Here is a 15,451-nt window from a genome sequence, read left to right on the forward strand (position 1 = left end):
GTGTATGGGGGGAATCACAGCTAAAGAGGGAGAGGCCTCCACAGTTCCCAGGGAACAAAAATGTGGACAGAAAGGAAAGGGGAAGGAAGGGACTAGGGAAGGTGAAATGAGAGGAGAGAGAGACGGAGGCTCCTGGACAGAGACCACGCCCACGGTACATGTGACCCCATTAAGAACTCCTGCCTCTGGAGGAGGCCCAGCACAGAGGGAGGAAGGACAGCAGAGCTGAAGCATCTGGACAGCAGTGCTTATGAGCATTTCTGGAGCCCAAGCTCTTCTCACAGAGGGAGGAACAGAGCAGGCAGCAGACACCATGGAGCCCCCCTCAGCCACTGGCCGCAGAGGGCGCAGCCCCTGGAAGGGGCTCCTGCTGGCAGGTGAGAAGGGACAATTCCCTGAGGGTGGGCAGGAGATGGGAGAACAGAGACTGCCTGGGGAGGACAGGGCTCTGAGAGGGGACAGAGGAATTCTGTTTGGCCCTGCGGGGAGAGGACATGGGAGCAGAGTAGGATGGTGGGAGGGGACTCAGCAACAGGAAATTCTCATGATCTGGAAGTGGGGAGGGGCAAGAGTATCTCAGTTGCTGTACCTTTCCAAGTTAGTCATCACTGACCAATAATATTTGAAAATTGATGATAATAATTTATTTGAAGATGACACTTGAAAAAACTTAATTAGGGCTACTAAACATTGTCCTTACCTACTACCCTTAGAAATTGCCAAAGAAATACCAGGATGTGGAGGGCACTGGGAACACTCGTTCATTCATCCACAGGTGTTTGCAGCCTGTTCCAGGCACTAGAGGTACAATAAGATCAGACAAGTCCCTCCCTTGATGGAGCTCACCCTTTATGGGGAGGAACACAGATAAGCAAAGAAATCTAGAATGTGATATCAGGGACTGACAAGCATCTTAAAGGGACCAGAGCAGGGAAAGGTCAGAAAGTGAAGGCTGAGAGTCTTTAGAGCAAGTGTCAGGGAAGGCATCTCCAAGGACGCCCCTGAGAGTGAGCAGCATGCTGAGGGCAGTGAGGGAGTGAGCCGGGCAGACACCTGGGGAAGAGTATTGGGAACAGAGGAAATAACAAGTTCAGAGGGGCTGAAGTAATGGTGGTCATGCTGCTGACCTTCACCAGTAGACACAGACACAAATACATACACACGCTACAATTCTAAGAGATGGAGAGAGCTGCTAAGGACCCAAGGCCTCATCTTTCCACCCTAGTACATAGGTCCAAATATTGATTGATCTCTCTCTCTTCCCTCCTAGTCTCACTCATAAACTTCTGGAACCCACCCACCACTGCTCAACTCACTATCGAATCGGTGCCGACCAAAGCTGCTGAAGGAAAGGATGTTCTTCTACTTGTCCACAATCTGCCTGGAAACCTTTCTGGCTATGCCTGGTACAAAGGGGACAGAGTAGATCCCAATCAACATATTGCAACATATGTGATAGTCAGTCAAGAAATTACCCCAGGGCCTGTGTACAGTGGTCGAGAGACAATATACCCCAATGGATCCCTGCTGTTCCAGAATGTCACCCAGAAAGACACAGGATACTACACCCTACAAGTCATAAAGACAACTTTGCTAACTGAAGTAGGAACTGGACAGCTCCACGTACACTGTGAGTGATTCCTCTCTGACCTCTGGTGTTGGGTGGGGTGAATTCTACTTCACACACACAGGATTAACAGGCCTGGACTGTGCCTACATCGCCCTCTGCATGATGTCTTGTGTTGGGGTTTGAACATTTAGTGCAGGACACACACAATGGAGACAAATTTCATAAGACTGGAATACCCTTCCCAGAATCCAGCCCTTGCAGACATTCCCAACAGAAAGAAGGACCAACCTGATGAGAGTAACTCAGCAGAGGGAGATCAGTTGGAGTCCACCCCCAGGCTCCTCCCTGTGAACACGACCCTGAGGAAGACCCTGCACAGCTCAGTCAGGGCCTGACCAGAGACAACCCCTGGGATCCTTACAGGGAAGCTATACCTGGGAAGACCCTGCCCAGACCCCTGTCCCAGGGATCCTGACTCTAGTGACCCGGGGGAGCCTGTGCCAGGATTAGATTTTGGCCTTCTGGGCAGGGCTGACTGGGAGCAATGATTTCCTAGCTGCATAAGTCCCAAGGCTCCTGAGCTGGTCAGTAGTCAGGGCTTGGCCCTAAGAGCCACATCCAGTCAGGGGTGGAGCCTGATCTATCACCTGAGACTTGGCTAGGAGAGCACAGATGGACAAGGTCCCTAGGTCATTAGCCAACTTCCCTGGGAGTATAGGGGACTCCAGAGGATGGTCACCATCCCCAGGGAAGAACAGAGGGTAGCAGAAGCTCCTGGCGGCTCCTCATCCACCAGGAATCAGGCCCAGGGAGCTCTCTCTCTTGAATGCCTTTCATTTGGGCAGCTCCTCCATACTACGCTTTAGGTCAGATATTTGGGGATGTTTTAAGGTTAATTCACAGACAACATTGTAATTCAAAGACCACTTACCATTTACCTGAGTTTATTCAAGGGAAACTGAGGCACAGGGAGATACAGTCATTGAACCAGGGTCACACAGACCATGAACAGCAGATCAGAGTCACGGCAAGATCTTTGTGCAGCCACAGCTCTGACCTCTCCAACACCCTGACCACTCCACCATGGATGCCTAATAAGACCAGCCCAAGGGCAGCCATTGGATCAGATCCTTTCTTCTTAGGGATCCACAGCTCAAGGTAGATTTTCTGGTCTAGGGAGTGACAGTAAATGGAGAATTAACCTATTTTTATTCAAAAACTAAATTACTTTCATCAACAGTCAGTCAGTGCATGGAATGTCCAGGCTGCCCCCTCAGGTGGCCAATCCAACCTCTCCGCACTGGACATGAAATCACTTATTTGTTTCCTGATGTGTTGGTGTCACTCCCACTGGAGTATACAGGAAAGGACTTTGCTATCTCACTCCCCACTCTACACCTGTAACCTGCACAGGTCCCAAGAACTCAGTTGCTCTTTCATGAAGGAGGGAAGGAATGAATGGTGAATGAATGAATGATCCGTAATCTCTTCACAGACTGGAACCTGGATGCAGAATCCTAGGAGGTTATGGACACCCTGTTCCCTGTCTCTCCAGGGGCTAAGATCCATGTTCTATCTCTCTGACCACCAGTCCCTAAGGCCAACCGAGAGAAGAGTCTCATGATGATTGTGGGGCTGCTCAGCCCTGGGAGGGTTTTCAGGGCTGTTCTGGGCCTGCCCCTGGGGCAGCCATTGGCTCTTGGAGCCTGGGGTCTTTGAGGTCACTTGTAATCCCCACTGTTCACAGCCTTGGACATTTCTGGCTCTCTCTGCTCCTTATGTGTGTCTCACCTTCCTCCTCCTTGATTCCAGCTGGGACTGTCCCTGTTGTACACAGCTTCCTCCACTCTTATGGCTTTCCTGAATTCTCCTGCTAACACCTGTGGCTGTGCCCACCCTCCTGGGCAATAGTAAAGGACACAAATCAGTGAGAGCAGAGGCACCTTGAGGCTCCATCATGAGCGAGTTTGCCCAGATCACCAGGACAATAAGCTTCCGTTGTGCCCCCATCCAGGGCTCTTTCCCTCCATAATGCCAACAAGTCAAACACGCCATATGACAAGGATGTGTGACCCCTTGATCTGCTCTCTACATGACTTAACAGGGAGTCAAAAGCAGAAGGACAGGTCTGCAGTCCCCAAAAGCTCACAGGCTCATTTTGCCCCTTTGACTCCTGACTCACATCCTCATCCTAGTGAGGTTCCCATTAATCTAGCAGTTTCTGTGAGCTTCTCAATGTGGGGCTGGCCAGACCCTGTACCATCTGCCTATTTCACATACACGGGTCCTCATGATGAACATTCTCCATAGGATGCTCTCAGATGGTAAGATCCACCAGCCCAATTTACAGTCACTTAGATGCTGCCCAATTTGAATGAAATTGATCAAACTTGTATTTCCTGAGGTCAAAAGAGAGCCACATGCAAGCATTGGACCTTCTTCCCATTTTAACTGACTGTTCATATAAATTGGTGACAGAGATTTCTTTCCTAAATTTACTAACATACCATATCATTGGGACCAATTTGGTAGCATTCCTCTCTTTATGTAACAGATAACTCAGACTTGCCCCCTAATTAATTCTGTCCTCATAAGGACATGTCTTACGTCTCTCTCTACCCAAGGAGTCACTGATTTCAAACCTACTTTAGCATCTTATTTTGATCATAATGTGATCCTGGTTGGACTGCAGAACTTGCTCTATAACCTTTATGCTCTCTAGAGAGATTTTCCTCCAGACACTGGTCTTAGATCTTTGGGACATTAATATTAATTTTCAATATGGAAACTATTTAACTTTTCCTCTAATTTCTGTCTCATAATTGTGTTTAAAATGGTCCACGAGGGCTAGATTCCACCCCATCTTTCCACCAGTCAGCCCTTCTGCACTTGAAAACATCCACTTGTATTTCAGGAAAGATCAACATGTCTTCACTGCTCTCTGCAGTGGGAGAGGAGACTTTAAAGACCAAGGGCAGAGCACATGGTTCTTCTGCCAAAGGCAGCCAGCCCCCGCCTCTTTTCTGGATCATTTCTAGTCTTAACTCTGCTCTACCCTTTATGGAGTCACTGTCTCATGCCAGTCACCATGGAACACTTGGGCAGACATGCCCCACTTCATGGCCCTGCAGCCTGAGTACTGAACTGAGCTCCGGGCTTGTTCCCGATCTCCCAGTTCCAGGCGATGCTGCTGAGTCCTCTCTGGGTTTAAGAATTATAGGAAGGCCCATCATTACCCAGCGCCAGGATAACCCTGAAAAGCAAGTCCTCAGGGAAAACACATCTAGGCTGGGCGATGTAGGTCTGTGTAATAGAAAAGGCCTTGGAACCCATAATTTCCAGGTGAGGAACCCAAGGTTTGTCCAACAGTTAGCTGGTCAGCGAAGAGCCAGGAAAGCACTGGGTGGTCACTGACTCCCAGTCCTGTGTCTTTCCATGACCAACCCTGATGCTTATTTGACTTGGGAAATTCTGTGTTTTCTCCCAGACATAGAGCAGGCAGCCTTACGTTCTCTGAGCACTCAGATCCTTATACACTTGTCTTGAGATAAATAGACCCGCCTTAATCTTTTAAAGACTTGGGTTGGCTGAGAGGTGAGAGATGCCACCTCTGAAGATGGCTTTGAAGGAATCAGTTACCACACAGGGCAATCTTCTCTCTTTATCTGCGCAGCGGAGTTAACCAAACCCAACATCACAAGCAACAACTCCAGCCCCATGGAGCACGAGGACCCTGTAGTGTTAACATGTGAACCTGACACTCAGGACACCACCTACTTGTGGTTGATCAACAATCAGAGCCTCCGGGACAGCACCAGGCTGGAGTTGTCCCTGGACAACAGGACTCTCACTTTACTCCGTGTCACAAGGAATGACACAGGACCCTATGAGTGTGAAACCCGGAACCCAGTGAGTGCCCATCGCAGTGACCCATTCTACCTCAATGTTCTCTGTGAGTAACTTCTGTCCCTACCTGGCCCAGGCTGTCTGCCTAAATCCACACTACCAGAGGCCAGGCCACATCCATCCCTTGCAGGTCCAAGTACACAGACCGTCACCTCTGGACACCCAAGATGGCCATGACTTACAGTTTTGGGCAAATCCAGGCAGGCCTAGTCTTGAGCCAAGACTAGGAGGGGAGGGGCTGTTTCTGCCTTGAGAGGTTCGGGGTCAACAACTTGTGATGGGAGAAACAGGTTAATGTCTCAGACTCAGGATGAGTGAACACAGATGGGTCATGGTTGGGAGTTTTTAAAACAAGGTTGTGATCCAGCTCAGAAGGATACTGTGGCCCTTGTGCAGACCAGAAGCTTCCCTTTCCCTCTGATTACATCACAACTGGCTTTATTCTGTTTGCTCTAGATGGCCCGGATGCCCCCACCATTTCCCCCTCAGACTCCTATTACCGTGCAGGGGCAAACCTCAGCCTCTCCTGCCACGCGGCCTCTAACCCACCTGCACAGTATTCCTGGCTTATCAATGGGAAGCCGCAGCAATCCACACTGGAGCTCTTTATCCCCAACATCACTGCGAATGATAGTGGATCCTATACCTGCCTCGTCCATAACCCTGTCACTGGCTTCAATAAGACCACAGTCAAGACTATCACAGTCTCAGGTAAGTGGCTACCTGGACCATCGGCACCAGGCTCTGGGGTGGAGATCAGTCTGGTTTTCTGAAAAGACCCTGGAAGAAGTTATTTCCCATCCTGTGTGCACAGACACAAGCAAATCCCAAATCTGTCCCTGAATCCTCCCACTACATCTCTGCAGACTCTTTCTTGCCTTGCTCTCTGATTTCCCAGGGCAGATGTGGGTCCAGCCTGGAATGTGGACAGGGGGTTCTCTCAGCCTGAGAAAGCCCCATACAGTGGAGGGGGCTTCACAGAGGGAGAAGGAAGAAGGTCCTTCTGCTCTCGGCTCACCTTGTGACTGACTCTGCTCTGATGCCATCTATGGTGGGACAGGGGCATGTGGAGAAGGTACATGGGTAGCCTGTCCTCAATCTGGCCAAATTCTGCCACTCACTGACACCAGGGCCTTTCTCAGGCCAGGCTACAGGGAAATGGGAAAAGAGAGAGTGTCAGTGCAGACTCCTCTGAGCTGTGTCACGGCTCTGAAGTCACCAGCTGTATAACGCCTTGTGACACCAGCACACACATATACCAAAGGAGAACAGTGAATGATGGCGCACACTTGGAAAAATAGGTAGATTCATCCATGAAGTCCCTTCATGGGATGGAAGGAGCAGTGCCACAAAGTTTATATATTACAGAGAGGGCTAAGAGTACCAGCCTTTCATTAAAACTGTGACCACTTCTCTCTAGAGATTTCCTTCTCTGTGATACTCAATCCGTAAGCCAAGAAGTATAAGTCCTATTCAGATTGAGAAATCCTTTAGATTGTAACTTCTCCAGGTCCTAAGGTCATGATGACTGGCTGGGCTATGCTCATTCTCTAACATTATTTAACAAAAAGGAAACACCTTCCTTTCTCTATTTAAAGCTACCACACTAGAGAGCAGGCCTGATCGTTCATAGTCACAGAAAGCTCTAGCAAAGGGCCACAGAAAAGCCAATGGGAGAAAAATTCCACCTGATGATGAAGACGCTGGACACGTGGCCTGAAAAGAGGTTCCTGTTGCTGATACTATGGAGATGACATGGAGAACCAGTCTGGGGTCATGCTGGGGTGATCTGGGGATCAAAGGGGGAGTTTCAGCCCTCTCCTTACAGATGGTCACCTGAAGAAAGACACTCGTCCTTCTGCAAGGGTCAGGGCCTTCCTCCTGGTTGCTTTTACACAGATCACTGGCCCCTGTGAGTGGCTGAGATCTCTGAGGAAGGAGCATGACCCCAGGCCCCAGGCCAACTCTCAGTCAGTCACCTCCTCTGTTTCTCCACAGACCCCGTGGCACACCCCTCCATCCAAGCCAGCAAGACCACAGTCACAGAACATAAGGACACCGTGGTCCTGACCTGCCTCACAAATGACATTGGGATCTCCATCCAGTGGTTCTTCAATAACCAGATTCTGCATGTCACAGAGAGGATGAAACTGTCCCAGGACAATAGCACCCTCACCATAAACCCTGTCAGGAGGGAGGATGCCGGGGATTATCAGTGTGAGGTCTCCAACCCGGTCAGTTCCAGCAAAAGTGACCACTTCAGGCTGGATGTGAAATGTAAGTGACCTCTTTCCCATCCTACATCTTCCTGGGAGGATGACTCTACCAATGTGTGCAAAATGGATAGAAGTCACAGGGGCAGAATATCCACCTAGAGATCATTACAGTAAACAAAACAACAATGTGGTTAAGAGCTCAGTCTCTAAATCAAATATACTTTGTTTCTTATTCTGGGTCTGGCATTTACTGTGTGACCTTGCACTACATACATTCTTTGTTTTTTCCTGTTACCATTTTTTAATGTGGTAAAATATACATGAGATTTACCATTTTAACCATTTTTAAGTGTACACTTCAGTGGCATTTGTAGAATCATATTGTTGTGCAACCATCACCACTATCCATTTCCAAAACTTTCTGATCTTACCATACTGAAACTTTATATCCAATAAACAATAACTCCCCACTCTCTACCTTCAACCCCTGGTAACTACCACTCTGCTTTCTATCGCTACGAGTTTGACTATTCTAGGTACCTTGTATAAGTAGAATCAGATGATATTTGCCCATTTTTTATCTGGGTTATTTCACTTAATATAAATGTCTTCAAGGTTCCACCCATGTTGTAGCATATATCAGAATTTTGCTCCTTTTAAAGGCTGAATAACATTCCCTTGTATGTATATGGCACATTTTGTTTATCATTCATCTGTCTGTGAACTTCTGGGTTGTTTCCACCTTTTGGCTGTTGTGAATAATGCTGCTATGAACATGAGTGTACACATACCTATTCAAATCCCTGCTTTCAGTTCTTTGGGATATATACACAGAGTGGAATTGCTGGATCAAATGGTATTTCTTTGTTTAATTTTGTGATGAACTGCCATACCATTTTCCACAGTGGCTGCACCATTTTACTTTCCCACCAGCAATGCACAGAAATTCCAATTTCTCCACATCCTCGCCAACACTTGTTGTTTTCTTTTTTTTTTAACATATATAATTACATCCTAATGGGTGTGAGGTGGTATCTCATTGTGTTTTTTATTTGAATTTCCCTAATGATTAGTGATGCTGAGCATCTTTTCATGTGCCTATTGGCCATTTGTATATCTTCTTTCGAGAAGTGTCTGTTCAAGTCCTTTGCCCATTTTTTGATAGGGTTTTTTGTTATTGTTGAGTTGTAGCTCCCTATATATTCCTGGATGTTAATCCCTTATCAGATATATGATTTGCAAATATTTTCTCCCATTCTTTGGGTTGTCTTTTCACTTTGTTGAAAGTGTTCTTTGATGAACAAAAGTTTTCAATTTTGGTGAAATCCAATTTATCTATTTTTTCTTTTGTTGCTTGTGCCTTTTATCCAAGAAATTATTGCCAACTGCAAAGTCATGAAGCTTTCACCCTATGTTTTCTTCTAAGAGCTTTTACAGTTTTAGCTTTCATATTTAGGTCTTTGATCCATTTTGAGTTAATTTTTTGGATATGGTGTTAAGAAGGGTTCAACTTCATTCTTTTGCATGAATATCTAGTTTCCCCAACACCATCTGTTGAAAACACTGTCTTTTCCCCATTGAATTGTCTTGGCACTCCTGTAAAAAATCATTTGATGATATACGCGAGGGTTTATTTCTGGGATCTCTATTCTATTCCATTGGTCTATACGTCTGTCTTTATGCTAGTACCACACTGTTTTGGTATCTGTAGCTTTGTAGTAAATTTTGAAATCAAGAAGTGTGAGTCCTCCAACTTTGTTCTTTTTCAAGATTGTTTTGGATATTTTGGGTTCCTTGAAATTCCATATGAATTTTAAGATGGATTTTTCTATTTCTATAAAAAAAAGTCATTGGGACTTTGATAGGCATTGCATTGAATGTGTAGATCTCTTTGGGTAGTATTGTCATCTTAACAATATTGTCTTCTAATTCATGAACATGCAATGTTTTTCCATTTATTTATGTCTTTTTTTTCTTTCAGCAATGTTTTATAGCTTTTCAGTGTACAAATCTTTCAACTCCTTGTTTAAGTTAATTTCTAAGTATTTTATTTTTTTGATGCTGTTGTAAATGGAATTGTTTTCTTCATTTCCTTTTCAGATCATTTATTGTTAGTGTATAGAAATACAAATGGTTTTTGCACGTTGATTTGGTATCCTGCAACTTTGCTGAATTTATTAGTTCTAACATATTTTTGTGGGATCTTCAGTGTTTTACATGTAAGTCTGTGTCATCAATGAACAAAGATCATTTTACTTTTTCTTTCCAATTTGGATGCATGTTATTTTTTTTCTTACCTAATTGCTCTGGCAAGGACTTCCAGTACTATTTTGAATGGAAGTGGCAAAAGTAGGCATCCTTATCTTGTTTCCTATCTTAGGGCAAACACTTTCAGTCTTTTACTGTTGAGTATGATGTTAGTTAGCTGTGGGTTTTTCATATATGGCCTGTATTATGTTGAGGTAGTTTCCTTCTATTCCTAGCTTGAGTGTTTTTATCATGAAAGGATGGTGAATTTTATTGACTGATTTTACTAATTTAATCTCATTACTAGTTATTCATATTTTCTATTTCTTCATGATTCCATCTTGGTAGGTTTTGTGTTTCTTCTAAGAATTTGTCCATTTCATCTAGGTTATCCAATTTGTTGGCATATAACTATTCATAGTACTCTTAAAATTTTTATTATTTCTGTAGAATTGATAGTAATTCCCTACTTTAATTTCTTTTAGTAATTTGAATTTGATTTAGTAAATTGAATCTTCTCTCTTTTTTTCTTAGTCAATCTAGTTAAAGTTTTGTCAATTTTGTTAATCATTTTTGAAGAAGCAACTTTTGGTTTTATTGACTTTATTGTTTTTCCATTCTCTATTTACGTCCACTCTAATCTTTATTATTTCCTTCTTTCTTCTAGTTTTGAGTTTAGTTTGTTCTTCTTTTTCTAGATCCTTACATCGTAAAGTTAGGGTGTTGATTTGTGATCCTTCTTCTTTTTTAATGTAAGTGTTTACAATTACAAATGTCTTGCACAAGATTACTAATTTCTCTGAGCTTCATATTCCTCAACTGAAAATTGCAATAAGAGTACTTGCTTCACAGTATTGTTTTAAAGATTTAATGTAATAATCAATTAAACCCTTAGCAAAATGCCACACAAAGTGGAAATGTTCCATAAGTGTTAGCTGCCATTATTACTACTGTTATCATTAGCCTCTATGAAGTCAGGAAGTCCTAGAGTCAAATCCCAGATCGACCTTTTACTAGCCATATGACACTGGGTAATCTTTTGCCATTGTAAGCCTCTGGTTTTTTTGGTCTGTAAAATGGAAATAATGTCTATCTGACAGGGTTATTACATGAATCAAATGAGACAAATGTAAAGTATACAGCACAGAGCTTGGCACATGGTAAGTACCTCATAATAGTAGCTAACATTAGTGTTGATCATTATCATTGAGTTTCCTGATAAAGGCAACAGAAATAAAAAAGAAGAAACAAATGCAAAAGGTATTATATATGAGGGTGGGGGGCATTAGAGAAAAAAACACTGAGACATGGTTACTGACTCAATATGGGAAACGAAGAAAAGGAGTCGAGTGCAAAGTTTCAGCCTGGTATGTCAGTTTTTATCCCCTGAGATGAAGCCAAAATGAAATTAGACACACAAGATATTTATTAGGAAAAAATGCCTGTGAGGGAATGTAGGACAGGAGTGGGAAGAGCATGGCAAGTTCCTTAGACCACGATGCATGAACCCTATAAAAGAGAAAGAGAAGGAAGGGAGCTTTAGCTTGCAGTGCCGTTCTAAGAGAGTGTCTACAAGGCTGACAGGGAGTCCTTGAGCTAAGGTCACCCATCAGAGGAAAGTTGATTCTCCAGAATTGGGATCGCTTTCATATCTCTGCTGGGAGCCTGTGGGAAGCGTGGTCTCTGTGCAGTGAACAGTGACAGTGAACGGAGATGGTGAATTCAGAGTGTACTAGCCCAGGCCTTCTGTCAATTAAGTCCCTACCACAAGAGACCTGAGGGGCACATATTCATGGCTGCCACACCTGGTACACAGAAAAAGTGCAACCATGAAAAAGTGGGACTTTATAACATACAAAAAAGCCATCAGCCTTTCTCATATTTCCAGAGCCTTCAAAAATATCTGAGTGCAGAAAGGCCAGGATGCAATTGAGACAAGTCTGACCACCCACTTAGAAAGAAATATAGTGAAAGGAAAAAATTTTCAAGCACATAGTCAGCTAATCTTCCCACAGCAACTTTCCCACAGAAAATTTATTCCTTGAAGGAACAAGCAGAGACTATTCCATGTTAAGAGTTGTTTCCCAGGGCACCACCACTGTAAAATAATGTCACCTTCATTCATTCTCTTTTCTTTCCATGACAGATGTTCCAACACAAGGAAGTTATGGCCTCTCAGCTGGGGCTATCGCCGGCATCGTGATTGGAGTGCTGGCTGGCATAGCCCTAATAGCAGCCCTGGTGTACTTTCTGTATATCAGAAAGACTGGAGGGTATGATGGCCTTTCCTCGTTTTCCACTTTCTCCAAGGCTAATCGCCATGCTTGGGAGAGGGAAGGAGCCTTCAACTCTGTCTCTGGGCCTGGATCTGCTCCTTCTCCTTCCTAAACTCCTGCTTCTCAACACTAATTCCTGCAGGTCTCCTCTTCCCTGCTCTTCATGCCTCCTGTACCCTGCTGTCTCTTGGACTTGGTTATTCCCATCCCCATCTGGTTTAGAGGGGACAGATACAATTATGTTCCTCTGTCCTCCAGTCAGGGAAGCCAAGGGCCAAGAAGGAAAATGATTGAGGAAATGAAACGAGAGGCAGAAGAAAGTGAGCCCTGTGGTCTGTTGGCTATAGGAGCAAGAGGGATGGCTAAGACATGAAGAGAACCTAAGAAAAAGCAGAAACAAACAAAGGCCTCTTGGGCAATAAATAACATGAGAAAAAAACAGCATCTACCTATGAAAGGGGAAAGGTGTCAGGGTAGAAGTAGGCTCAGAAGCAGTTGATAAAGAATGGACCTAAACGTGCCTATCCAGCAAACAGGAAAGGAGTAAACACTAGAAGGAATTGTGGGTAGACTGAGGAAGGAGGCCCTGAGAGGAAACGCAGTACCCACCAAGGCATAAACGAACACTGAGAAGCCCCAAGGTATTATCTGCCGATAGTGTCCTTCTCATTCAAGGAGTAAATATCTTATGCTCGGGAATAGCAGTGACAGTGTCTGATATTTATTTAGGGCAAGTGACCAGCACGATCTCACAGAGCACAAACCCTCAGCCTCCGACCACAGTAAGTAAAGTCACTCACCCAGTGACAGCTGGTGTGTTCCACCACGTGCCCTGCCCTAGCAGGGAATCCTGGATTCCCAACGACTCCCTAACTTCTGAATTTTTAGAGGGGATCTCCACTTGCCAACCTTAAGTTGACATAGGTCCTCACACCCTTCCTAGCCACAAAAGATTCCCCTGAGACCCATACTGAGGGGAGACGCTTACTCTGCCTGAGCCAGGTAGGCCTGAGTAAGATGGACATGTTTCCAGGAGCCATTTCCTCATCCTTCCCCCTTCCCCTTCCTGCCTCTTTATGGATGTGGGCATTCTTTGGTGAGAACTTCCCTGTCTTGTGGTACTGTGGGTATTGTGGGCCTCAGTGCCCCTCCACTGAAGCTTGTTGCTGAGAAACATATCAGGGAAAAAAATCAAGGCCTTGTGACCTGGAAAAAATCTTCAGAAGTGGACTGAGGCCTCCTGTGGCTCTACTCCTGCCCCTCCTCTGGTACTAATGCCCTGGGTCTGGACCACACACTCTGAGGGAAGCCAATTCCTTAAGTGATCATGGGCCACCTCCCCATTCCACCCTCTCACCACCTGCCACTTCCTTCAGCTAGAAATCACAACAGCTTAGGAACACCATCATTCTAAAACCTTAAGTCAGCTGTGTATTTCCATGGGTGGGTAACTCTTCTTTTGCTTCCCCAGGTCAGGGCCACTCTGACAACTCCCCTAACAAGGTAATCACAGCCAGTTTCACTGGTTTACTTTCTCATGGAAATATCTCTGTGTAGAATGGGTTATTCTTGAAAACACCAATGTGAGACCACAGTTTTGGGTCAAAGATCCTCAATGCAGGGGCAAACAAAGAAGTGTTGATAACGACTCCCGTGAGTCTACCTCATTGCAAGCATGTGGACTTTGGAATTATCCCCATCCTGTGTTTGAGTCCTGGCTGAGATTTTTAGTAGCTCTGTGACCTTGGGCAAGTAGCTTACCCTTTCTGATCCTCAGCTTTGTCATCTGTAAATGGGCATGCTGCCTACATCAAAGAGAAGCTGAAGGAATTCAATGAGATACAAATGTAAAGCACCGAGCACAGTGCCCAACACATAGAAGGCCTCGATCATTCCCCCTCCTCTACCTTCAGTCTGACTCTGCTCTTACTGTCAAAGGATAATTTCCATTCTAACGGATCTGAGGTCTTAGTTCCTTTACTTTGTAATAATTTTAACAAATTTTTCTCATCTTAACCTTTCAATAGCATGCAGATATATACTGAAAAGTGCTTAAATCATAAGTATATTTTAACAATGTATGATTTTTCACAAGATAAACATACCCAGGAAAGCAGCACCAAAATCAAGAAAAAACATGTCATCCTCCCCCCAAAAATCCTTCTAGTTATTTTCCTCCAAAGAGTACCCACTATCCTGACTTTCAATGCACTAGATCAGTTTTGCCTGTTTATGCTCCTACATAAATGAAAAACACAGCATATCCTTATATGTGTCTGGTTTCTTTCATTCAAACTTCTTTTGTGAGATTCATCCATAATGTTGTACACATTTGTAGTGTGTTCATTCTCATTGCTGTATCATCATATTCTGTTGTACGGATACTATAATCTCTCTCTTTTAATGATCATTCAACAGGACAATAGCAAGCAGAGATAATGGGTGATAAAAGTCCTTCTCTAAAGCCAAAAGTTTCAAAGTGGTGATAGCACATGGTACTGAATCACACTAGACCAGGTAAGGGCCTGACCTATGACACTGATTTAACTGACCACTGCTCATGCCTTTCAGGTCGATGAAGTTACATATTCTTCCCTGAACTTCAATGCCCAGGAATCAAAGAAACCAACTTCAGCCTCCCCATCCCCATCAGCCACAGAAACAGTTTATTCAGAAGTAAAGAAGAAGTAATGCAACCTTCCCTGCTCGCTGCACTGCTGACTTATTCCAAGTTTCTCATCCCCATCACTAGAAGGATCCCTTTTCCCTCAGGGAACAGAGGAAGAAGCCTCTTTCCTGCCCTTAATTGCCAAATGAGGCATCGTAAGGCTGCCTGGTCACAGCCCCTCCCTTCAGTGTCAGTACATGAAAAGGTACATCTGGGAATCTGTAGGAAACCCAACCTTCCTAGTCTTTCAAATTTGTCAAGGCAGTCCTTGGGAGAGAGTTGCCAGAACCTCCCGCCGCTCCCCCTCTCCTGAACTAGACTTGTTTTAAACTTGCCCCTTCAGAGCACATTCATTTCTTCCCACCACAGTCCTGTTCTATAGGAGTCTAATTTGAATTTGCCAAAACCTTGCAAGTTATGTCCTTATCCACTGAAATGCATGTGCCAGAAAAGAATAAACAAAAAGTAAAAGTTAAAAGCTTCTCTGTCTCTCCAAAGCCCAGTGTGAACCCACCAGACACTGGAAAACAAATATACAACATATTCTGACCTGGGAAATTCTGCACCT

General features: G+C 44.6%; 1 protein-coding gene across 1 annotated transcript; it reads left to right on the forward strand.

The window, feature by feature from the left end:
• The first annotated feature begins 233 nt into the window (after positions 1–233).
• LOC131396907 (carcinoembryonic antigen-related cell adhesion molecule 1-like) lies at positions 234–14,961 on the forward strand. Its single transcript, XM_058529405.1, has 9 exons — positions 234–377; positions 1,271–1,630; positions 5,244–5,522; positions 5,933–6,187; positions 7,475–7,753; positions 12,086–12,212; positions 12,945–12,997; positions 13,687–13,718; positions 14,787–14,961. The coding sequence occupies exons 1-9, from the start codon at positions 251–253 to the stop codon at positions 14,904–14,906; spliced, it is 1,632 nt and encodes a 543-aa protein (XP_058385388.1). The 5' UTR covers positions 234–250; the 3' UTR covers positions 14,907–14,961.
• The last annotated feature ends 490 nt before the right edge of the window (positions 14,962–15,451 follow it).

The sequence above is a fragment of the Diceros bicornis genome, chromosome 34 (genome assembly GCF_020826845.1).
Source record: "Diceros bicornis minor isolate mBicDic1 chromosome 34, mDicBic1.mat.cur, whole genome shotgun sequence".
In the NCBI taxonomy this organism is placed as follows: Eukaryota; Metazoa; Chordata; class Mammalia; order Perissodactyla; family Rhinocerotidae; genus Diceros; species Diceros bicornis.

Coding starts and splice junctions, on each gene's coding strand:
- LOC131396907 (XM_058529405.1), top strand. CDS start 251: ATGAGCATTTCTGGAGCCCAAGCTCTTCTCACAGAGGGAGGAACAGAG. Junction 5,523..5,932: donor ATTCTACCTCAATGTTCTCT/GTGAGTAACTTC, acceptor TGTTTGCTCTAG/ATGGCCCGGATGCCCCCACC. Junction 13,719..14,786: donor CTGACAACTCCCCTAACAAG/GTAATCACAGCC, acceptor CATGCCTTTCAG/GTCGATGAAGTTACATATTC.